We start from the raw sequence: 24,290 nt of genomic DNA, 5'->3' as shown, positions 1-24,290 counted from the left end.
GTTTTCAATAATACCAGATTTTGAATAGTGATTTTGGCCTTTGTTTCTTCTACCCATAAGTAGTAACTCCTGTATAAAGATAGGAGTTACCGTCTTTTGGCCATGGTATTAGACCAGGGATCATATCCCAGCCCTGCTCCTTCTAACAGTGACACTTGGAGCCATTGCTTAATTCTCTAAGCCTTATCTGATATAGAACAGTAATAATTATTATTGGTACTGCCTCATAACAATATTGTGTAAATTTAGATGAGGTCATCTATAAAGTATTTAGCAAAGATCTAGTCAGTACTCAGTAATGTTAATTGTATTATTAGGGCAGAAGAATGAAAACCAGTTCCTAAAGAGCCAGAAGTCTTAAATGATCAATGAGGATGGGGCATATGACCATTGTTTTAATATTTAGTTCATAATAAGTTTTAAAACTTGAGTGTACTTACAAATTACCTGGGTGCTAGTTAAAAATAGGGTTCCATAGACCCAATAGGTCTGAGTAGACTGTCCAGGGATCTGTATTTTTTTTTTTTTTTGCGGTATGCGGGCCTCTCACTGTTGTGGCCTCTCCCATTGCGGAGCACAGGCTCCAGACGCGCACGCTCAGTGGCCATGGCTCACGGGCGCAGCCGCTCCGTGGCATGTGGGATCTTCCCGGACCGGGGCACGAACCTGTGTCCCCTGCATCGGCAGGCGGACTCTCAACCACTGCGCCACCAGGGAAGCCCAGGGATCTGTATTTTTAATTAATATTCTGATTGATTCTAGACTACCCATGGAACACACTTTAGAAACTGTAGTGTTTCATGAAAGCACTGAATTTACGTTCTCTACCTATCAGACAGATAATATGAGATGAGAATTTAGTAAGAGAAAATCAAGTTGGAAGAGGAACAAATGATCTAAAGGCAGGAATAATAAAATATGTTGCCAAGAAACGCAGGTTTCAGATGTTTAATGACTCGTTATCTCCTCACTTTTAATTCAGGATGTCTAAACAAGGACGGACAATCATCTTCTCCATTCATCAGCCTCGTTATTCCATCTTCAAGTTGTTTGATAGCCTTACCTTGTTGGCCTCAGGAAGATTAATGTTCCACGGGCCTGCTCAGGAGGCCTTGGGTTACTTTGCGTCCACTGGTATGGTTGACTTCTTTATGAAGTAAGATCCTTCATTAATAGTATCCTAAAGGAGAACAAAGGGGTCACCTGGAGTGCTGTTTCATCTTCGAGTAGATACACCATGGTTTCCACTACTCCGAAACATCTTCAGTTAGTTTAGTGCTAGTTCTTCACTCTGCAGTGCCAGCTTGTTGTTTAGGTATCTTTTTCTGTCCTGTTTGAGTGTGTGTGTGAGTGTGAGTGTGTGTGTATTTCTGCTGGGTCTGTATCTGTTCTCCTTCTCAGTTCTGGTGACCTTTCCCTAACAGTTCAATACATTGATTGGTCTCATAGCCGGTTATCTGTCAGTTGAATATTCTTGGAAAGGCCTCATGTCCCTACAGTATTTGTCTTCTTGACCATGATAGAGATTAGGCTTTATCATGTTTTTCCCTTACATGGGAAGTTGATCCACCTTGATTGGGGGTTTGTGGAGATGCTACTTAATTTTCTAGTAACATTAGGTTGCGGATTTAGCGTGTGTGTGAATTACCTGTCGATATAATGGCTAGTCGTAAGTCTGACTTCAGTGGGCCAACATTCTGATGGCTCTGGACTGCCTGGTTCTGTTTAAGTGGAAATATGTCATTTTTTGGTAACTTACGCAATCTGCTTCATTTTAGAGATCCTTGGACATGATTATAGACGATGCTCCATGAACTCAGATATAGTTTTAAGTATTTGCTAACCACATTTTAAAATGTTTTGGTTTAATCTCTGTCATTTAAAACTAAGAAGCCTTGCATGGGTCTAGGGAGTTTAGGGGGGCTGAACCTAAGGATCAGACTACAGGCCAAGCTGAGTTCAGATAATCGTGTCGCTTCTGAGTCTGAGCTCACGCTGCTTGCTGCGCGACAGGCCGGTATAGCAGGAGATGAGTCGTTGGGACAAGGAATAGAGACTTTATTCGGAAAGCCAGCAGACTGAGAAGGTGGTGGACTACTGTCCCAAAGAACTATCTTCCCCATGTTAGAATTCAGGCTTCTTTTATACTAAAAGGGAAGGGGGTGTGGCTGGTTGTTGAAAACTTCTTAGTGTCGGAATCCTCTGTTCTTGCAGCTGTCCATGTAGGTCTGGTCCTGGTGTTCCTGTAAACCTCCAACAAGACAAACGTTATTCTCTGTTCTGCAACTTTTTATCTCTATATGAATGGAAAAGTGTTCCACCTTTAAAGATCAGACCCTTGAGAATGGGCTATCCTGAATATTTCAGGCTATAGGCAACATTCTTAACTTGTAGCAGAAGCAATAGAATACAAAGGTTAAAGTAAAAGAAACAGATCCAATATGGAGTCAGATTTGCTCTTCCCTATTACAGTGCCACAAGAAGTCAAGGTAAGCATTCAGCTATGCTGTGCCAGCCACATTCTCTTGAGAATGATGTTCTGGTGATTTGTTCTCTATATTGGAATTACAGGAGCATAGCAGAGGCCCATTTGGACCTGAGTTTAATAGGGGCAAAAGCAATCATTGCTAAAGTGGGTACTGGCATTCTAGCAGTCCCCAGGTGAACTTGGAGAGCAGAACATACCCCAGGCCTCTCCCAAACACAGTCCTGCTCTGCCTTAGCTGGCTTTAAGGAACGTTAGTTCTTCTATAGCTTTTTTTTTTCTTCTTGGACTTATATCTAGATTTCTGAAGAAGTTCTGATTAGCACCAGAGCATATTGATAGCTGTTTCAGGTCTCCTGAATTGTAATGCGTAAGGACCAAGCAGAAGACTTGCTAAGAGTCCAAGGTTGGTGTGGAGTGTGCTGTTTTGTGAAGAGTCAGAAAACTGTTGAAATACTGTGCGATTAAAAGGAAGCGGTAAATTCGTGAGGGGAGAAGAGAGAAGAAAAGAGGGAGAAATTGTTAGATCCTGTCTCTCCCAGCAACGCCTCCCTCACCCACTGAGTCTTTATTTCCCAAGACTGTCACGTTTGTGTACCTGAGTCACCTTCTCTTGCAGGTTACCACTGTGAGCCCTACAATAACCCTGCAGACTTCTTCCTGGACGTCATTAATGGAGACTCCTGTGCTGTGGTGTTAAACAGAGAAGACACAGACGGTGAAGGTAAGCAGACGTGTTGAGAGTCACAGATTATTGCCTAATTGAGTTGGATGAAGCTTAGCCACGTGGTAGCTCACTAAAACATGGCTGTGTGAATTTACATCAGCGCTGTCCTCTGATACTGGTTGTCCCAGTTTGTTTGGCTGCTGTAACAAAAATACCATAGACTGGGTGGTTTAAACAATAAACATGTATCTCTCACAGTACCGGAGGCTGGAAGTCCAAGATCAAGGTGCCAGCAGATTCGGTGTCTGTTGAGGACCTGCTGCCTGGTTCATAGATGAGCGACCATATTATTGCCTCCTCATGTGGTGGGAGTGCGGAGGGAGCCCTCTGCGGCCTCTTTCATAAGGGCACTAATCCCACTCCTGAGGGGTCCACCCTCATGACCTAATCATCCCTCAAAGGCCTTGCCTTCAGATACCATCACACTGGGGATTGGGTTTCAGCATTTGAAGTTTGGGGGCACACAAACATTCAATCTCATAGCATCAGGCAACACAGATTTTGTTGTCTGTGAGAGTGCTGTTTTTTTTTTTTTTAACATCTTTATTGGGGTATAATTGCTTTACAATGGTGTGTTAGTTTCTGCTTTATAACAAGGTGAATCAGTTATACATATACACATGTTCCCATATCTCTTCCCTCTTGCGTCTCCCTCCCTCCCACCCTCCCCATCCCACCCCGAGAGTGCTGTTTTTGATTTAATCTGTAAATGAGCATTTATAGGATGGTGTCAGTTCTAAGGGCAGTTCCCATTTTTTAAAAAGTGCCCATTGTTTACATAGTGGCCCCTTGGTATCCATGGGGGATTGGTTTCAGAACTCCCCCCTCCCCCCTCCGCAGATAACAGAATCCAAGTGTGCTCAGGTCCCTTACAGTAGGCCCTCCCTATCCCCTGGGTTCAACGTCTGTGGATACCGAGGGCCAACTGTATAGTGTTTTGAAATAAGAAACTTGACAGTTTATGCATTTGCACATTGTAAAAAGCGAAGACCAGGTTTTTTATTAGGAATTATAACTCCATATGGTGAGAAGTCTATTTTAAAAGATTTAGGGTCCAAATGTCATAATTAGGAAAAGATCAGTGAGTTTGCTGTATCCGTAAGTTGACGGAAGTAGGCCAATTTACTCTGTTTTTCTACTTTGTAAAGCAGTGACAGCTCTCATAACTTTTTATACTCAAGCTTTAGAATTAAGGTACTAGGGAAGACTCTAGGAAAGGGGTTACAGAAAAATGGACTAAATCAGCTGTTATTTTGTTAAGAATGTTTCCCTTCTTTATCCACTTTTATTCCAAAGCCAAGGAGACTGAAGAGCCTTCCAAGACAGATACTCCACTCATAGGAAAATTAACTGAGTTTTATGCCAACTCCTCCTTCTTCAAGGAAACAAAAGCTGAGTTAGAGCAACTCTCAGGGGGTCAGAGAAAGAAGAAGATTTCAGTCTACAAGGAGATCACCTATGCCACCTCCTTCTGTCATCAGCTTAGATGGATTTCCAGGCGTTCATTCAAAAACTTACTGGGTAATCCCCAGGCTTCTATAGCTCAGGTAACGTGGCAGAGTCTTCTAATTATGCTGTAAAATACTCATTTGGGGGCATTAGGTTCTGATACAATCTATTTTAGGATATGCTTACCTTCTACCCACACTTTTATGTATTTATTTATCCCCATTCCATTTGGGGTATAGAAACAAGTAAAACCCAATTAAGTTTTTACTTACAGAAGATTTTTTTTTTTTAATCTTTTTTTTTTTTTTTTTTTTTTTTTTTTTGCGGTACGCGGGCCTCTCACTGTTGTGGCCTCTCCCGTTGCGGAGCACAGGCTCCGGATGCGCAGGCTCAGTGGCCATGGCTCACGGGCCCAGCCGCTCCGCGGCATGTGGGATCCTCCCGGACCGGGGCACGAACCCACATCCCCTGCATCGGCAGGCAGACTCTCAACCACTGCGCCACCAGGGAAGCCCAGAAGATTTCTTTTTTAATGGGTTGTTTTCTTTGGACTGTCTAATTCAGAATTTTGGACAATTTAGACAAGCTGTAATGGATCATCTTTGCAGAAAAAAATTTTTTTTTCATAAATTGTGAAGTAAAGGAAACGTTTGACCACATCTGGGGTCTTCTGGTGGCCGCACACGTTCATTTCCTGATGCATTCAACAAGTTCTTACTGATCACGTGCTGCATCTTGGAGCTTGTACACAGCAGTGAACAAAGTGGGCGGAAATAAAATCCCTGCTCTCGTGGAGCTTGTTTCCTTATGAGGAGAGACGGAGGATCAATTCATATAGCAATAAGATATATAGCATGTCAGGTGGTAAAAAGGGCTAGGAAGAGAGTTTAAGCAGAGAAGTGGAGAAAGGAAGAGAAAGAGAGAAGGAAGGGAAGGGCGGGGAGAGGAGGAGCAAGGGAAGGGGTTGGTTTGCATCTTACGTCAGGTGGAAAGTGGCCAGGGAAGCTTTCAGCTCAGTGTCATGTCCCTGAGGGCTGTAGGGCTGACCACTGTCTACGCAAGGAGCCCGTGTGCAAATGCTGTTCCTTATGAGCGACCTTCCTCGTGGAGGGCTTCTGATCTTAGGAGAGCGCTGGACACCTAAAACAGCATGAGGTTAACGCAGCGGTAGCAAGCCGGCTTGAATTCCGTTCAGTAAGGCTCCACTGTCAGACTGACTTTCTCTTAAGCTGAAATCATGTTCTTTTTCTCTTTCGGCCGACTCCGTTGATAGTTGTTGAGAATTACTCCTTCATGATTCTTCCATTATTCTTAAGCCCTCTGTCATCCAAAATCCTCCTGTTCCCAGTTCATTGGTCCATCCTTTCTAAGGAAGTCAGTTTAGCCAGTTATTTTGGGGTTGGCCGATTTTAGTATCACTGAACTTCTGCCAAGTGCTAAAAGATGGCATGTTGTCGTCTCCAGTGAAACATCACTGACTTCTTACCACACGTGCACCATCATTTTCATACCGCAGTACTGTCGCCTCCTAAGTATTAATGCCGAGAGCCTATATCCCTCTTTGAGACATACTGCTGCTAATTGCTCCAAACAGTTTTGTACTTGTTATTTGGCATTTCTGTCAGAACATGAACACTTCTGTGTACTTTCAATCAAGGGTATGTTTTTATCCTTTTAGAGTAGATTTGATGTCACTTGGGAACAAATTATGTTAAGTAAGGTCAACCTGGTTATCCATTGTTCAACTGTGAGATGATATACGGCAGGTGATTCTTAGTTTGATTTATGCATTAGATTTTTTTATTTGGAAAATAAATTTCTCTTGCCTCTAAAAGTGGTTTCTAAATGCCTTGTCCAAGTCACATACTGTCGGCCCTCAGTATCCCGGGTTCCACGCACGCTGAGGTTGGAGGAACCCATGGGTGCGGAGGACTGACTGTACGACTCCATTTTATGTAAGGGGTTGGATCATCTGTGGATTTTGATATCCACGAGGATCCTGGAGCCAGTCCCCTGCCGCTACCAAGGGGTGACTCCATATGGCAGTTCTGGGCAGGGGTGATTGGAATGTGGGGCTCTCTGTAATAGTACACCAAGTTTCTGCACCTCCTGGTGCTAAGCTTTCTTCAGATGCAAACCCCATGCCTAGTGCCTCCAAGTTGCACGTTCAGCCTACTTACCTCCTCAGTGACCTCAGTTCCACAAAAGAAATCCCAACAATGTTCAGAGCAGTGGAAACCTTGCAGAACAGGGATAGAACCTCGCATCTCCCTGAGCATCTGCGCGGGGTGGGGGGGACTCTTCAGATGTGTCAATGCTGGAATGTTAGCTTAAGACAGGAGTAGGCAAACCTTTTTTCTAAAGGGTCACAGGGTAAATACTTTTGGCTCTGCAGCTCACATGGTCTTTATCTCAAGTAGTCAAGTCTGCCGTTTTAGCAAGAAAGAAGCCATAAATACATTTTTAAAAAATGAACATGGCTGTGTTCCAATCAAACTTTATTCACGGACACTGAAATAGGAATTGTATGTAAATTTCATGTGGCAAGAAATATTCTTTTTTTTCTTTCAACCATGAATACAATGGTAAAAAACGATGCTTGCTCGTGGACTGAACGAGGCCTGGGGGCCACAGCTCGCTGACTTCCGGTTTAGGGTTTTTTATAATCTTGCGAGTGTGTCTTTTATTTCTCTAAGTGTTTGAATGTGGAGCTATTAAAATGTTTTATGGCTTCCTGTTGATAAATCTGGTATGGGTCGTCTTACAGCCATACTTGGGTTTGAACGGGTCATTTACACGAGTTAGGCTTTGCTTCTGGTAATGCATTTAACCAAAGGTTGTCTTTGGAAGATACTGGAATGAACGGATTATCTGTGTGAGAAGATTTAATGTCCATTTAATGTGCCAAAGTTTTCCTGATCAAATCAACTTGGAAAATACTATCGTATCTCTTGGAGATTCATTGTTTCTATTAGCACATTTAACATTTGGCCATGGGTTAATTTTTTCACCGACAGCCATAAACATCCCTTAGAATCCACCTTGAGAAATGTTGATAAACACATCTGAACAAAGATAGAATAACACATTTAGGAAATTTCTTTTCAAAAGAGGCCAGCTGCACAGAATTCATAGGATAGAATTTCTTTGCTCCATTAAGCCATGTTTAGTTTTCCTGTTTATTTTCTTTTCCTTAATGTAAGAAGGAAAAACATAGACACACCTTGTAAAACCATGACAGAATTATGAGATTAATCATTTTGTCAATATGTTTGAAGAGTTTCCTTGAAAATACTTTTAGAATTTTGAAACCTTTAGGAAACATCCAAAGGATAAAACTGACAGTCTGTTAACATAAGTTACTAAGTTTGAATATAGAAGAAACAAAGCATGTGGAGTGTCCAGTTTTAGAAGTCTGACTATTCTTATAGTTATACAAGGTGAAAGTATAGACTTTGTGTACATGTGCATGCACACATGCTGATGGGGTTATTATTATTTATTTTGGAAGCTTGATCTGTTGACGTGAAGTATAGTATATATATATATATCTTTATAAATTTATTTATTTTTATTTATTTATTTTTGGCTGTGTTGGGTCTTCGCTGCCGCGTGCGGGCTTTCTCTAGTTGCGGCGAGCGGGGGCTACTCTTCGTTGCAGTGCGCGGGCTTCTCATTGCGGTGGCTTCTCTTGTTGCGGAGCATGAGCTCTAGGCACCCGGGCTTCAGTAGTTGTGGCTCGCGGGCTCTAGAGCGCAGGCTCAGTAGTTGTGGCGCACGGGCTTAGTTGCTCTGCGGCATGTGGGATCTTTCCGGACCAGGGCTTGAACCTGTGTCCCTTACATTGGCAGGCAGATTCTTAACCACTGCGCCACCAGGGAAGCCCAAACTACAGTATATTTTGAAGGTAATTAAAATATGCCAGGGTAATAGATTTTTTTGTTTCAAATTTCTGACTGTCTTTTTTAACAAGGCAATTTTTAAGGACATCTCAAATCATATTCTTTCCAGACTGGTCTTCATGAGCTAGTCTTCACAGGTCATGATCCTGTTTTGCAATTTTGTTTGCTTCATGCCAAAAGTGTCTTGACAAGTTACTTCAAGTCTTGATACTACTGCACTGTTGTAGTACTGAGGTGTTTTTTTGTTTTGTTTTGTTTTTAAACTTTGAAGGTTCCAAGGTACATCGTGGAATATTTTGTTTTCTTTAGGTTATCATTTACTATATTTTAAAATTCATTTAATTACATTTAATTCAAAAGTACAATAAGTAGAATTTCCTTAAATAAATTATAATGTAACCCTTAACCCTTCGCTTATAGAAGTGTCCTTAAGAGACAGTTTGTCAGTCTTAAAAACCAAAGTGATGTTTATCCAGTCTTCTTAGGAGTCATCAAACAAGAGTGAGTGGGTGAAGGTAGGTAAGAGTGGCAAAGCACTGGCAGCTTAGTCCTGCTGTTGGCTGCAGGCCCTCCGGGCTGAGGTTGCTGGAGAAGCAGTGACAGGAGGGTGGGTAATGCACTCGGGTGCCCTCAGAGAAAGCTGGCTGAATGCTTTGGTGACAGTGAGAGTGCACTTTTCCAGTGCAGGCGGGGACTCTCCCGACCCCTACTTCCTTATTTTGCCAAATTACATTGTTAGAATTTTTTTCATGTGTGCTTTAAAATTTTTGTTCATTTTTATTTATTTTTCATGTTAAGAGTAAAGGTATCCTGTTTTTATTGGAGCCTCTTGAAATATCGCACTATGCATGTTCACTAGCACGAAGGTGAGAGTTCAGGCCACCACTCTTAGCCACTCGGACTTTAGTTTACCCCCCGGACTATTTTGCTAGGTGCTTGCATGGTTCCGCTACACTCTATGGCATTCCCAGGCCCAGTAGCCTGAACTGGACCATGAACTGGCAGGGCCTGGTAGAGCACTGGGAGAAATCTTAGCTTTTCTACTGTGTCGCCTGTCAGTCTCCCTGGCACACAGATAAATTATTTTTATTTCAATTTAAAAAGTAGTCTAATAACATACACTGTTGTATATTTTCCCAAGGACTGTTATGGCCAAGCCATTTAAAATACCTATATCAATGGAGAGTTTCATTATGTAGCCAGATATATTTTAATAATAATGTGTTAAGTTTTTACCTTTAATTGAAATTCCTTTTTTTTCTTTTTGAAAAGATAATTGTAACAATCGTTCTGGGACTGGTTATAGGTGCCATTTTCTACGATCTAAAGAATGATCCTGCGGGAATCCAGAACAGGTGAGTAAGTCTGGACCTTGACTTTGAGAATGTGCTGTTACTTTTCTTTCAAGCTTATGAAAATCCATTACGAATTTGAATGTGAGATAAGCAAAGGGTAAATTGAGGAGTAGGATAAGTCAGAGAATTGAAAGCTGAATGGAAGAATCAATTATTTAGTGCTAAAATATACAGAACATAAAATGTACCCTCTTAACCAATTTTCAGTGTCCTGTTCAGTGGCATTAATTACATTCACGTTATTGTTCAGCCCTCCCCACCTTCCAACTCCAGAACTTTTTCATCTTCCCAAACTGTATCTCTGTACCCACTGAGCAGCAGTTCCCCGTTCTCCCTTTCCCCAGCCCCTGGAAATCACCATTATACTTTCTGTCTCTGATTTTAACTAGTCTAAGTACCTCATGTAAGTGGAATCATGGAGTATTTGTCTTTTTGGTGACTGGCTTTATTGCCCTTAGCGTAATATCTTCAAGTCCATTTACGGTGTGGCATGTGTCAGAACTTCTTTCTTTTTAAAGACTGAATAATACTCCATTGTATGGATATACCACATTTTGTGTATCGATTTATCTGTCCATGGACACTGGTTTGTTTCCACTTTTTGGCTGTTGTGTATGATGCTGCTATGAACATGGATGTACAAATAAATATCTGTTTGAGTCTCTGCTTTAAATTCTTTTGGGCATATACGCAGAAGTGGAATTACTGGATCATTTGGTAATTCCAGTAATTTTTTGAAGAACTGCTATCCTGTCTTCTACAGTAGCTACCTGTGTTGCGTTTCTACCAGTAGTGCACAGGGTTTCAGTTTCTCCCCAACCTTACCAACACTTATTTTTTCTTTTGTTTTCTTTTTTTTTTTTAATAGCTACCCTCATTAGTGGACAGTGGTATCTCATTGTGGTTTTGATTTGCATTTCCCTAATGATTATTGTATTGTTGAGCACCTTTTCATGTGCACATTGGCCATTTGTGTTTCTTCTTTGGCAGCATGTCTATTGAAGTTCTTTAACCATCTTTTTTTTTTTTTTTGCGGTACGTGGGCCTCTCACTGTTGTGGCCCCCCCACCCCGCCGTTGCGGAGCACAGGCTCCGGACGCGCAGGCCCAGCGGCCATGGCTCACGGGCCCAGCCGCTCCGCGGCCTGTGGGATCTTCTCGGACCGGGGCATGAACCCGCATCCCCTGCATCGGTAGGCGGATGCTCAACCACTGCGCCACCAGGGAAGCCCTAACCATCTTTGAGTTGGATTTTTTGAAGATTGTTGAGCTGTTAAATTCCTTATATGTTCTGGATATGAACCCCTTATCAGATATAAATTTGCAAGTATTTTCTGCCATTCTGTGTGTTGTCTTTTCATTCTGTTGGTGTGTCCTTTTTTAAAAAAATATATTTATTTATGAATTTAATTATTTATTTTGGCTGCGCCGGATCGTAGTTACGGTACGCGGGATCATTTAGTTGCGGCATGCGGACTTCTTAGTTGTGGTGTGCAGCCTCCTGAGTTGCGGCATGCATGCGGGATCTAGTTCTCCCACCAGGGATTGAACCTGGGCCCTCTGCCTTGGGAGCGCAGAGTCTGACCCACTGGACCACCAGGGAAGTCCCTGTTGGTGTGTCCTTTGATGCACAAAAGTTTTAAAATTCGACATAGTTCAGTGTATCTGATTTTTTCTTTTGTTGCCTGTGAGTTAATTTCCTTTTAAGGTTTTGATTTGTTTGACATGGGGTGGTGGTGGGGACTCAGTTTTTTCTGTTGTAGGGTTAGTACTTACGTTAGTTTACCTTACCTGGTTTCGGTCATAACGTGCCCTTAAAGCTGTGTTTCCTGATGAGACTTTGTAATGGAACACAACATGGGGTGAATAGAGGTGCTGAGCAGAGTGGAAGACCGCAGAGTTCTTCTTGGCTTTATTTATTGAGAGCCGCCCTGGGCCTGGCACTGTCCTCCGGGCTTTACATCCAGGGTCTCAGGTTACCCTCCCAGCCAAAGAAGTGGATGGTTTTATCCCCATTTCACTATTGAGCAAAGTGGTAGTAGCTTAAGTTGAATCTGTTTTGATATCTGGAAAAGGATGATTGTTTATGAAAGGAAGAACGAGCATAAAAGTCAATTCTTCACTCGGGTAAAGTAAGCCAGCTCCTGTGGGGCATCAGATAGTGAGATAATTACTGGAGCTTCTTTCCAGAGTTATGTTGTTTTTCTTTTTATCTTCCCCGAGGGCTGTGTTCTTCTCTGGTTTATTTGAAACTTGCTAGTAATTGATGGTTTGTACCCTTTGTAGATGCCATATTTTCGTGAAGCACAGAGTGTATAACACAGGAATCCAGAGCCTGTGGGTCTTTTGTGTTGTGCAATGGGAAGCATTTGGAAAAAGATACTGGGGAGCCTGTCCGCAACTGGAATTTAAGACAGGAACTGGAAATCTAGTCATTAAAGCTCTTGGTAGAAGAATCCAGAGAAATTTAGAAGAGTGTTAACTGTTTCTTCAAGTGTTTTCTGGAAAAATAGAGCTTTGGAGCTATTTTAATTTGTATTTTTGACTTAAGCTTACTGCCACTTTTTATCATTTGAAATTGCCCTGGAGGCCAGTGTGGTTTGGTTCTCTTTTCGTGGGAATGAATTATTCCAGGGAGATGCTCTCTTTGTTCTTTCTCTAACCTGTATAATGATGTGTGGAATATGAGCTTCTTTGACCTAACAACTACCTTACAGAGTTGTGGAGATAGCTAAACAAATAAATGTATATTAAGGGAAGAGATATTTTAAGAATATTTGCATCAATAAGCAGATATTACAGACATGAATTACCACCTTGAAAAGAACTAGAATACATTAAATTCTTTAACAATAAAATCTGTTTAGTGTAAAATAAATTATCTTATGATTTAGGAGGAATTTCACTATGTACTAGTTCAAAATCTTTATGAACGTTATTGTACCGTTAGATGTAACACTTAACAAATTGAGCTGAATTGTTGCCATGTCCTGTGTTTCTGAAATTAGCTTTTATGTTGATATTAGGCTTATTTGTGTGCAGAAAGTAGCATAGTTGCTTGCATTATAGGCCTGGCTTTTTTCCATTTATTTATTGTATAAACATTTACTTATTTACTTATTTATTTGGCTGCGTCGGGTCTTAGTTGTGGCATGCGGGATCTTTAGTTGCGGTGCACGGACTCTTCATTGTGGTGCATGGGCTTCCCTCGAGTTGTGGTGTGCAGGCTCCAGAGCACACGGGCTCAGTAGTTACAGTGCACGAGCTTCTCTTTAGTTGTGGTGCGTGGGCTCCAGGGCACGTGGGCCCAGTAGTTGCAGCGCACAGACTTAGTCGCCCTGAGACAAGTGGGATCTTAGTTCCTCGACCAGGGATTGAACCCGCGTCCCCTGCATTGGAAGGTGGATTCTTTTTTTTTTTTCTTTTCTTTTAATAAATAAATAATTTTTTGGCTGCATTAGATCTTCGTTGCTGCACACGGGCTTTCTCTAGTTGCGGCGAGTGGGGGCTACTCTTCCTTGCGGTGCGTGGGCTTCTCATTGCGGTGGCTTCTCTTCTTGCAGAGCACGGGCTCTAGGCGCGCAGGCTTCAGTAGTTGTGGCACGTGGGCTTAGGGCGCAGGCTCAGTAGTTGTGGCGCACGGGATTAGCTGCTCTGCGCCATGTGGGATCTTGCCAGACCAGGGCTCGAACCCGTGTCCCCTGCACCGGCAGGCGGATTCTTAACCACTGCGCCACCAGGGAAGTCCCTAAACATTTACTTTTAAAACAGCCTGTTCCTTAAGTTCTTTATTTTGGGAGGAGGGAGTGTTAAAACCAATTACTGAGTGTCTGTGGACTCTGTTTTTTTAGAGGGTTATACACTTGGGTTTACATTTTTAAAAATTCTCTTATTTGTGTGTCATTTAAATGATGTGCTGCCTCATCTCTTTTCGTTTCAACTCACATCCTCAATGTCAATTAAATCATTAGGTTAGGAAGGAAAGCCCAACAGTGTTTCAGGACTGTGGGCATGCTTTCATGAAATTCATATTTCTGTCGAAGTGTAGATTAACTGAGTACTTTCCTTTTTAAACTTCAGTTATTTTACTGAGAGAGAAGCATTAATAGTCTTCCTTTTCTCATAGGTGCACAAATTAGTTTTCCCTTTATGAGCATTATTTTGGGGTGTTTTTTTTTGAGCCCGTTGGAAAGAAACCCCATTGGCAGTGGGTGGTCAAGGAGACTATCAAGGCTGTGCTGGTGGTGGTGAGGCGGATGTGTACAATAAGATGTCCCTCCACAGTCTTTCATTTTGCCTCGTTGTAGTTTCTTCTTTACTCCACTTTTGAAGAAGTGGCTAATAGAGGCTTTTAACCCTTGCAAGCTGTATTTGGCTCCCTGTTTCTCTGTTCACACATTAGGAGCTGCAGTTGGCATTTTGTTAGTTAACATCCAGGGTGATGGTATTTTTATGGCCTATGTAATTGTCAGCTTGGCTGCCATAGACGGGGCCAAAGACCCACAGACTGGGTGGCTTGAACCACAGAAATTCACTTCTCGCAGTTCTGGGAATCAGGTTGCCAGCATGGTCGGGTTCTGAAGAGGGCCCTCTTCTGATCTGCTGCCTTCTGGCTGGGTCCTTGCATGGCAGAGAGCAAGCTCTGATGTCTCTCCCTTTTCTCCTAAGGGCACTAATCCATTGCGAGGGCCCTACCCTCATGACCTCGTCTAAACCGGACCACCTCCCAAAGTCACCATCTCTAAATGCCGTCACGCTGAGGGTTAGGGCTTCGGCACAGGAATTTGGGGAGCACGCAATTCAGTCCGTGGCAAACTGGGTCATGAATTGCAAACTGTGCTATATGGAGTCCCAGGGGTATCACTGTGGAGACACAGGGGTGAGGGAGTGGCCTGATGGGGCTCATGCTTCCCTCTCAGTTTCAACCAGAAGAGTCGTTTGTTTAATGTGCTAAGATATCATTCGAGGGAAGAGTTTTGCAGGTAGGAAAAGGACCTAAGAATGTTTAATTGACTGCAGTGCTTTCGTTCCCTCTCTCTCATCACAGAGCCGGGGTACTCTTCTTCCTGACCACCAACCAGTGTTTCAGCAGTGTGTCGGCCGTGGAGCTCCTGGTGGTCGAGAAGAAGCTCTTTATGTGAGTAGGTCTCTGTTTCAGGAAGGGGGCTACTGGTCAAACTGGTCGTATCCAGAATCAGGCCATGGCTTGGTTCTTGGGGATTACCAGTGTTCACTCAGAGGCTGGGAGGAGAATCACGAGCACATGGGGCCCGATACCAAGGGAAAAAGGAGTTTCGAGTTCAGGGCCTAGCCCGCAAATCCACTGCTGCAGAGGAAGCAGGGAATAAAGCGGCTGAAAAGGAAGAAGTCATGATGACTGTCACAAGGAAAGTTGGAGGGGCTTGGTAGAGAGAAGGTAGTGAGCTGAACAGTAAATTCGAGGTGAGGAGTAAAGTTGACCAAGAATGTAGACCAAGCCCTCAGTGGAAGGGAGAACGGAAGGGCCAGAGGACAGCCTTAAAATAAAGGTGGGCTGTTTCGTTTCTTGTTTTTTTCCAAGTTGGAAGAGATTTGTGTGTTTACATGTTGCATAAAGGAATCATTAGAGAGGGGAAGAATGAAGATCTTGGTGGAATAGTTTGGATTTACAAGAGGAAGCTGTCAGGAAGAGGAGGGATCTAGAACTTCAGAGGGAAGAAAAGAGGATTTGAGAGCTGACAGGGGTGTGTGGTGGGCAGGCATGGTCATGGAAAGAAGTACCGTTTTCTTTTTTTTATCATGATAGTGGAAGAAGTAAAAACAGATTAGTGACCCAAAGCTGCATTTGAGGCTCGGAGAATAGCAACACCACCTTCTTCATAATTAGAAGCAGGGAAAAAGAAGAGCCTCTGTGACCGTTGAGATCAGCTTCAGACATGCTGGCCTTCAAGGAGAGCCACTGTCGGAAGAGAGGGAGGCGATGCAGGACCCGTCCCCCTGGAGTGTGTGTTAGGAGGGCGAACCGGCCGGCGTTTGGAGGGAGTTACGCAATGAGAAGAGGGGTCACTGCACAGAGCCTTGGGGGGTGATGTCCCAGGGGAGGCGCACACGTGAGACGCGCCTGGCGCTGACGGGGATGAAGGGTGGTGGGTTAGCCTCGAGGACGTGGAAGCTGTAGTTCTTAGATCCAGGATGGCAGCGGAAATAGGTATAGCCAAGTGGTCTAATCTTCTGGCCTTTGCCTTCTTCAACTAACGTAGGATGTGTGATGTGAATCTTTGTTTTTAGACATGAATATATCAGTGGATATTACAGAGTGTCATCTTACTTCTTTGGAAAACTGTTATCTGATTTACTCCCCATGAGGATGTTACCAAGTATTATATTTACTAGTATAACATACTTCCTGTTAGGTAAGCCGTGAAACGAAAGGTATGTGTTTTTAGTCTTGGATGTGAGGGGACTTTTTGCAGGCGTGCGTTGGTTCTCAAAGCTGTAAATCAAGTCCTGAGATAAGGAAGCATCTGTTCATTACGTATGCTCTGGAATAACTCTTCTCTGAGGAGATTTTTGCAAGACTTTTTCCAAAGTAATTTTAAAACTATTTATAAAACTATATTTTATAAACAGAGATACTCTGTGTCATATACAAACATGGAAATAATTCCTAAAACTATTTGACACTATGTTGGAGGAGCTGGAGCTGGGATATTTATTACTTATCTATTTATATTTTTATATGTGTGTGTGTGTGTGTGTGTATGAAGATAATGAAAGATAGTGACTTCTGGTAATAAAAATATTTGTTCGATAGATGTAGACACATTGATTTTTTTATGCCTTGTGTTTAGGCTACACCCCAGGCTCATTGTATCAGAATTTCCATATATTTCTCACATACACACGCACCAGAAATATTTCTTTTCTGACAAAGCATTATTCATTGAGTGTAAAATTCCATTTTACAAATAAGAGGTGTGTCGTAAAGAATTAGGCATAGATACTATATCCTCAGACTCCTAACTGGTGTTCTTATGGCTGTTCCAAAATCTTCAGATTTTTGTATGACCCACAGTATGAGCCTATTTTCGTTGACAGAGCAGTTTTATGAAACTTAATTTAACCCCGTCCTCAATCCCAGAGTTACAGGGTGATTTGTCTTGGGAGACTTGGATTATGGACACGTCCCCCAGATTTTAAAACCATTGGGAAGGCGTGTAATCCTGACCTTCCCAGTATCTTCACTAATACATTTACAACAAACAGTGAGTAATGTGGTGATGTCTAGGTAAAATGTGTGGTCTTGGCAAGTTTCCTTCTTAGAAGAGAAGGCAGTAGAATGCTGGCCAGTTGTGTTGCCTGCAGCTCTCCACCTCAGGCACTCAGAAATGGTTAATAATTACAAATAAAGAAGCATGAGTGTTACGTGGAAAAGTGCTCATGCAGCGGGCCTGTAAAAGAAAACTGCAGGACTTCCACGGTGGCGCAGTGGTTAAGAATCCACCTGCCGATGCAGGGGACACAGGTTCGATCCCTGGTCTGGGAAGATCCCACATGCCATGGAGCAACTAAGCCCGTGCACCACAAGTACTGAGCCCGTGCACCACAACTACTGAAGCCTGCACACCTAAAGCCCGTGCTCCGCAACAAGAGAAGTCACCGCAATGAGAGGCCCGTGCACTGCAACCAAGAGTAGCCCCTGCTCGCCGCAACTAGAGGAAGCCTGCGTGCAGCAACGAAGATGCAACACAGCCAAAAATAAAATAAATACATTTTTTAAAAAAAAGAAAACTGCATATAGCATATAGCTTCCTACAGTTATATCGGGGGAACAATGAAAGTGGTGACCCAGGGTAGTTGGATAGAGGATGGACTTTTTCCATCTGATACTAGTTTCTCAAAATATTATAGTGTTATTTGCACAATAACAGTACACCGTGACGTAGACAGTTGGATTAACCCCCTCTTTGCTCCCTAAGGATTGAAACCACAGGTGGAGGCCTTCTTCGTCATGATGTTTACCCTGATGATGGTGGCTTATTCAGCCAGTTCAATGGCACTGGCCATAGCAGCAGGTCAGAGCGTGGTATCCATAGCAACGCTTCTCATGACCATCTCTTTTGTGTTTATGATGGTGAGTATGAACTGTGCTTCCCTGAGACGTCATTATTTCCCTTTGTTCTCCCCCCGGATTCACCTGTCCTGTAAAACCTGCTTGAGGATTCTGTAAATCCTTTTGCTTTAAGGAGGCCGTATATTGAAGTATAGCTTATATCATTAGAGAACGTACCAGCTTTTTCTTCACCTTACCCAGCCTTTTTTGCTACTGTTCTAAGATAGTTGTTATGACCTTAGTTAACATGTTGTTACCGATGAGCTTTAAAAAGATGCCTCTTGGTGACATATCGTGAAAGCTTGATCGACTGGAACTTTAAAAACCAGAAAAGTTTTGATTTTTCAAATTTAAAAAAATTGTAGAAATGACAGGCTCATTGTTTGACTTCCCTGCTGGTGTGAGAGAACTGCTGGCTTGTTTAACTGGCCGCTGAGATGGTTTGGTTGGCGGAACTACTCTCCAAGCAAGGGAGGAACTTAGTTCCATGAAAACAGCAGCATGTGGCATGGGCCTATCTTGTGTCCCTCCAGTATTTTGAAAAGGAGTGTTTTAAAAATACTGAACAATTCCAGTACTAGGTCCCCTCGTTTCTGGGTTCCTGACATTCCTTTATGTCAATATATTTCTGTTTACCTTTTTTAAACAGCTATTTAATCCTAACCTCACGTGGCCCTACGTTTTTTTAAATTAATTAATTTTTGGCTGCATTGGGTCTTTGTCGCTGTACACAGGCTTTCTCTAGTTGCGGCGAGTGGGGGCTACTCTTCGTTGCAGTGCGCAGGCTTCTCATTGCAGTGGCTTCTCTTGTTGCGGAGCATGGGCTCCAGGTGCGGCAGGCTTCAGTAGTTGTGGCACGCGGGCTCAGTAGTTGTGGCTCGCGGGCTGTAGAGCGCAGGCTCAGTAGTTGTGGCACACGGGCTTAGTTGCTCCGCGGCATGTGGGATCTTCCCGGACCAGGGCTCGAACCTGTGTCTCCTGCATTGGCAGGCGGATTCTTAACCACTGCGCCACCAGGGATGTCCCCACAGCCCTACATTTTGCACGCACAAAGGTGATTCAATAGGTGAAGGGAACCAGTTATCACATTTCCCCACTAACATCAAGTAAACAGGGATGTGTAGCCTATTTACTTAATCCACATGCCCTTTCTGCTAGAGTAGCAGTACCTGTCTTTAAAAGGTAGGTAATTAGTACCAACTCGTGTCAAAGTTTAATTCTTCCATTTCTGAGTTTGAAAAGTACCAATCTAAACAGTATTGAGAAAGTGATCAATTTTATGTGTATTTTCTATAATGTCATCTAATAAATAAGATGTTCTTCAAATATAAAAATGTTTCATTTGATATATTAGATGCTTTGATTTGTTTTTATTTAAGGGTTTGTGTATAGAACTTTATAAACCAGTCATAAGACCGTATTTTACTCAGAGATGCTGTCTTATGTGTTGAGCACTTGGTTAAGTCAAGTTTAAAACTATGTAGTCACACCAGGAACACTGTCATTGTTATGCCCGTCCCAGCATGCCTTGTGCCAGTTAGGAGATGTTTTACGTGAACCTCTTCTCATGTAGCCATCTCTTGCTGGAGCAGACCCTCCTGGAACTTCCATTGTAATACTGCTTTTTGGTAGCTTTAAATGAAGGTATTGACCATATTTTATGCTGTGCTTTACCATATTATGCTGTGTACCAGTTCCAGTCTTTGGGTTATTTTTAAGCATGCATTTTGAACCCAAAATTATTCCTAAAGTCATACAGAGATAGAATGCAAACCCTTATAAATATTACTGTGTTAATGGAAATAGGGGCATGAGGTGCTCAGGATATGTTTGGGTGTGTTTATTGGTGGGAACATATAGTTGGTTGTATCATTAGAGCAGTCAGTACTTACTGACCTTCCACCGTGTGCAGTTACAGAGAAAGTAAAAGCCTCAACAATTAAAAATCTTCCAGTTAAATAAAATGTATATTGTTATTCCTTTAGAACCCTAAACAGCCTCAGCTCTAGAGAGATACACATATACAAAGAGGATAAGGTAAGTCTTCAGAGTAGTGGGAGGGATTTCAAGGCAGAAGTGTTCACAAGGCCGTCGGGGACTTAAGGAGGGTATCTGCTAGAATTCTTCATGAAATCACTCCACCAGTTCTGATTCTTGGTACTTGTTTTTTGTAGATGTTTTCAGGGCTGTTGGTAAATCTCAGAACCGTCGTGCCTTGGCTCTCATGGCTTCAGTACTTCAGCATTCCTCGATATGGCTTTGCGGTATGTTCTCCTTGTCTGTCGCTTTGACTGGTTCGTTGTTCCCATTGCTGGGAACAACCAGAGTAACGCCTAAGCATCTCATGTCCCCAGCCATGGGCTGTGCAAGTTTTAGGACAATGAAGGAGAGCTTCCTGTTAAGCCTTGGGTCACCTTGATAATCACCTGGGGTTTCTCCAGTCGCCCTGTTGTTTGAGGGAGGTGAAGGATGGGGAGATAACTCAGAGTAAAGGACAAAGATTACTAATTGATATAAAAAAATACAGTGTTTCAGTTCATTAAAGAAATTAATGAGGGCTTCCCTGGTGGCGCAGTGGTTGAGAGTCCGCCTGCCGATGCAGGGGACACGGGTTCGTGCCCCGGTCCGGGAAGATCCCACATGCCGCGGAGCGGCTGGGCCCGTGAGCCATGGCCGCTGAGCCTGCGCGTCCGGAGCCTGTGCTCCGCAGCCGGAGAGGCCACAACAGTGAGAGGCCCGCGTACCGCAAAAAAAAAAAAAAAAAAAAAGAAATTAATGAGAGGATGGGAGCCTAAAATACATGCGGGATCCTCCCGGACCAGGGCACGAACCCGTGTGCCCTGTATCGGCAGGCGGACTCTCAACTACTGCGCCACCAGGGAAGCCCTAGAATACATATTTTAACTTGAAAGGGAAATTAGAAGAAAAACAAAGACCATACAATACAGCCACTACTGGCTTTAGAAAGCTAATCAACTCCAGAGAAAACTGTGCCTTAATATAATATAATTAAGTTTCTAATTCCCAAGAATTATAAGTGGTTTGGATGAGAACAAACCGGAACAATACAAAAGATTGTTACTATAAATTAACAATAGTCATTGAGTACCACTGTATCATTTTTTTTTTTGCGGTACGTGGGCCTCTCACTGTTGTGGCCTCTCCCGTTGCGGAGCACAGGCTCCGGACGCACAGGCTCGGCGGCCATGGCTCACGGGCCCAGCCGCTCCGCGGCATGTGGGAATTCCCGGACCGGGGCACGAACCCGTGTCCCCTGCATCGGCAGGCGGACTTTCAACCACTGCGCCACCAGGGAAGCCCCCACTGTATCATTTTAATTATGGTGTTTATGGAGTTATAAAATTGGGGAGAGAAGAAGGAAAGAACTGTGGGATAATATAGCCAGAGATCTCTCCTCTTGGCTTTTGTATTAGAGCCAGAATCCCAACCCTTGGCCTCTTGATTGCCAGGAAAAATAATTTTACTTACTTTGGTGTGACAAAGACTGTGAACGTGAAGCTTGGTTTGTTTTTAGAAATAGCAACAGAGATTAAACTTAGAGGATGTGATTGTGATAATTCTTTGGAAACTTTCTGAAATTTAAAACTATTTTCCTTGCCCTGTTCCCACTTGTGTTACAGGCTTTGCAGCATAATGAATTTTTGGGACAAAACTTCTGCCCAGGACTCAATGTAACAACAAACAGTACCTGTAGCTATGCAATGTGAGTTTGCGTTCATTGTCTTAATGGGTTTGCTTACTGTTGTGGTGTGATGCAGAAACACCACTGGGCTTAGAGCTGGGGAGTCCTTTCAGGGACACTGACTTCTCTGAGCCTGGATGTTCTCATCTATAAAGTGGGTTGTATGCTAATGCACGTGAAAGTGCTCTACAACTCCTAGGTATTCTATTACGGTCAAAATCGTATTTCAGTTGGAGAAATGTTTCTTATGTGTTACTTGTTTGTTTGGGGCACTTTGAAAAGATCCTTCTGCAGTTTGGATTGTGGGTTTGAGTTTTTATTTTTTACAACATTTGAGTTTGAAATGAGCTGCTTTGATATTTGTAGCACGGCCTTAACAGTATCAGAACTGTACGGATTATACGAAGTGTACGCCATGAACTTACAATTCCTGTGAGCTCAACCCATGGCAGTAAGAGCTGAAAGGGCAGCAGGGGTTGGGGAGAGTGAACATTTTCCTGCACAGTCCTGACTCATGCCTCTTCCTCCTGCAGTTAGGAGACAACATGAAATCAAAGTCTGCACAGGTTTTTTTTGTTTCTTTTTTTAACTGACTTGGAATACTCCCTATTAAAGGATGTCTCCTCTAAAGAAAGAACCACATATTTCAGTAAGCAGAGAAGGAAATCCCATTTTTTGTATAATAAACAAAAACGCAGAATTTAATCAAATTAGACGTGTTGTTTTAAAATTGAGCAACACTTTCCTTTTCAGTGATGGCTGTTAATGGTGTGATGTTGATACATTGATTAATGAGAGGAAAGAGAATGCTGGTAGCCTAACTCTCATGAATATTCAAGTAGAACAGAAGTAATTCTTAATAATAGGACAAATTGCTATTTAGAAGTATTGCCAGAAAACCTCTGTGAAGAGAAGCTTTCTTCATCCTGCCCACTCCCTTTCTTTTGGTCTGGGTATAACTTTTTTTTTTTTAACTGCCAAATTCCAAGAGTTGCACAAAAATGGTACCAGGCGATAGTTACGCTTGTGCCGGGTATTTTTAGTACCAGGTCCTTTTCGAATCTGTGTCAGGGCTACTCCATCCTGCTCTGCTCCAGCCCCACTAAGGCTTTTTCCCTGGTTTTAGAACTCGCAGCCTGTGTTTCTTTCGTACGGCTGATCTGTGGGTAATAAGCTCTATAAAGAGCTTTGATCATCTTTGTAAGGGCCGTAGATACCATCTGCTGAAGCTGAGACTTTCCCCATCAGGTGTTTAGTGAAAAATTCCTTGATGAATGTTTCTGCCCTTTGAGGAGAGCAGCATCGTAGACTTGGAAACAAGTGAACTCGGGGAGGCTGGCAACTTGGTTCAAAGTACGAGTCTGTAAATTTCGCCAAGTTCCTTAAACTTTAGTCTCCTCACCTTTTAAATTTGGGTTGTTTTAGGGATTACCTAAACTATTATAGGCTTCACAGTATCTAGCAGAATCTAGCAGTAAGCACTCAACGACTGTTTTCTGTATATTTTTACGATGCATATGGCTGACCTGTGGGCCCCCGTCACATCCCAATAAAACAGAATTATAAAGCTAAAACACACAGACACCCACCCACCCACCCACCAAAAAACCCTCCCAAACTGTTTTCTGTTATAAACGAAGGGATGGGTATTTAAGACGTGGTAACCTGTAGGCTTTTTAAAGGAACAGTGAATATATTGAGTGAAGTTTGACAGATGCTAAGAATGAAGTCATATTCTTTTTCTGTTGAATTTCAGATGTACTGGCGAAGAATTTCTGGAAAGCCAGGGCATCGATCTCTCACCTTGGGGCCTGTGGAGGAATCACGTGGCCTTGGCATGCATGATCGTGATCTTCCTTACAATTGCCTACCTGAAACTGTTATTCCTTAAAAAATTCTCCTAAGTTCCTCTTTAACTTACATGATTTACCCCACATTAAAAAGGGAGCACCTTGATTTCAGTATTCACTGACTTTTTGGTTGTCTTCTTTTCACTTGCCATCATACTGTTTTTCAGCAAGGATTATTTTCAACAGAAACATTTATAGAAATTACAGTGAACCTGAATTATACTTGAAAGAACCCAAGTCATAAACTAGTGACATTATGTACCACATATTAGTTCATCTAGTCAGACAGTAACCACGGGGAAGAAACCTCGTTTAATTTACTGACCTTAAAAAAATCGAGTTCTAGAAACTTGTGACAAGTTACTAATATTTCTGGTATTGGTTTTTTCCTCCCCTTTAAAATGAATAGCTTCAATATTATATGAATCTATGATCTTCCATTATTTAATAAATAATAAATACATTGATGCTGCAGTAGAAGTATGAAATCCAAACCTTGTTGGCAAAACCCAGTGTCATTTGTGGGGTAAAAAAGCCATTATGATAGAAAAAGCTTTTTTTTTTTTTTTAAAGAAGATGTTGGGGGTAGGAGTTTATTAATTAATTTATTTATTTTTGCTGTGTTGCGTCTTCGTTTCCGTGCGAGGGCTTTCTCTAGTTGTGGCAAGCGGGGGCCACTCTTCACCGCGGTGCGCGGGCCTCTCACTATCGTGGCCTCTCTTGTTGCG

The 24,290-nt window shown here is 42.6% G+C and overlaps 1 protein-coding gene across 6 annotated transcripts in view; it reads left to right on the top strand.

Moving 5' to 3' along the window:
• ABCG2 (ATP binding cassette subfamily G member 2 (Junior blood group)) overlaps positions 1–23,676 on the top strand; it is a 124,756-nt gene extending 101,080 nt beyond the window's left edge. For 5 of the 6 annotated variants that reach the window (XM_060147551.1, XM_060147550.1, XM_060147552.1 and 2 more), the window contains 10 exons: positions 983–1,134; positions 3,105–3,209; positions 4,509–4,759; positions 9,836–9,918; positions 14,965–15,054; positions 16,185–16,309; positions 17,876–18,030; positions 20,184–20,273; positions 21,651–21,733; positions 23,469–23,676. In XM_060147551.1, coding sequence (XP_060003534.1) covers positions 983–1,134; positions 3,105–3,209; positions 4,509–4,759; positions 9,836–9,918; positions 14,965–15,054; positions 16,185–16,309; positions 17,876–18,030; positions 20,184–20,273; positions 21,651–21,733; positions 23,469–23,616 — 1,282 coding nt within the window. In that variant the 3' untranslated portion in view covers positions 23,617–23,676. The remainder of the gene's footprint in view (positions 1–982; positions 1,135–3,104; positions 3,210–4,508; positions 4,760–9,835; positions 9,919–14,964; positions 15,055–16,184; positions 16,310–17,875; positions 18,031–20,183; positions 20,274–21,650; positions 21,734–23,468) is intronic. The other variant, XR_009540218.1, reaches the window with a different exon arrangement.
• The last annotated feature ends 614 nt before the right edge of the window (positions 23,677–24,290 follow it).

Source organism: Lagenorhynchus albirostris, chromosome 4 (genome assembly GCF_949774975.1).
Source record: "Lagenorhynchus albirostris chromosome 4, mLagAlb1.1, whole genome shotgun sequence".
NCBI classification, from domain to species: domain Eukaryota; kingdom Metazoa; phylum Chordata; class Mammalia; order Artiodactyla; family Delphinidae; genus Lagenorhynchus; species Lagenorhynchus albirostris.
This window is presented reverse-complemented; position numbering and strand designations above follow the sequence as displayed.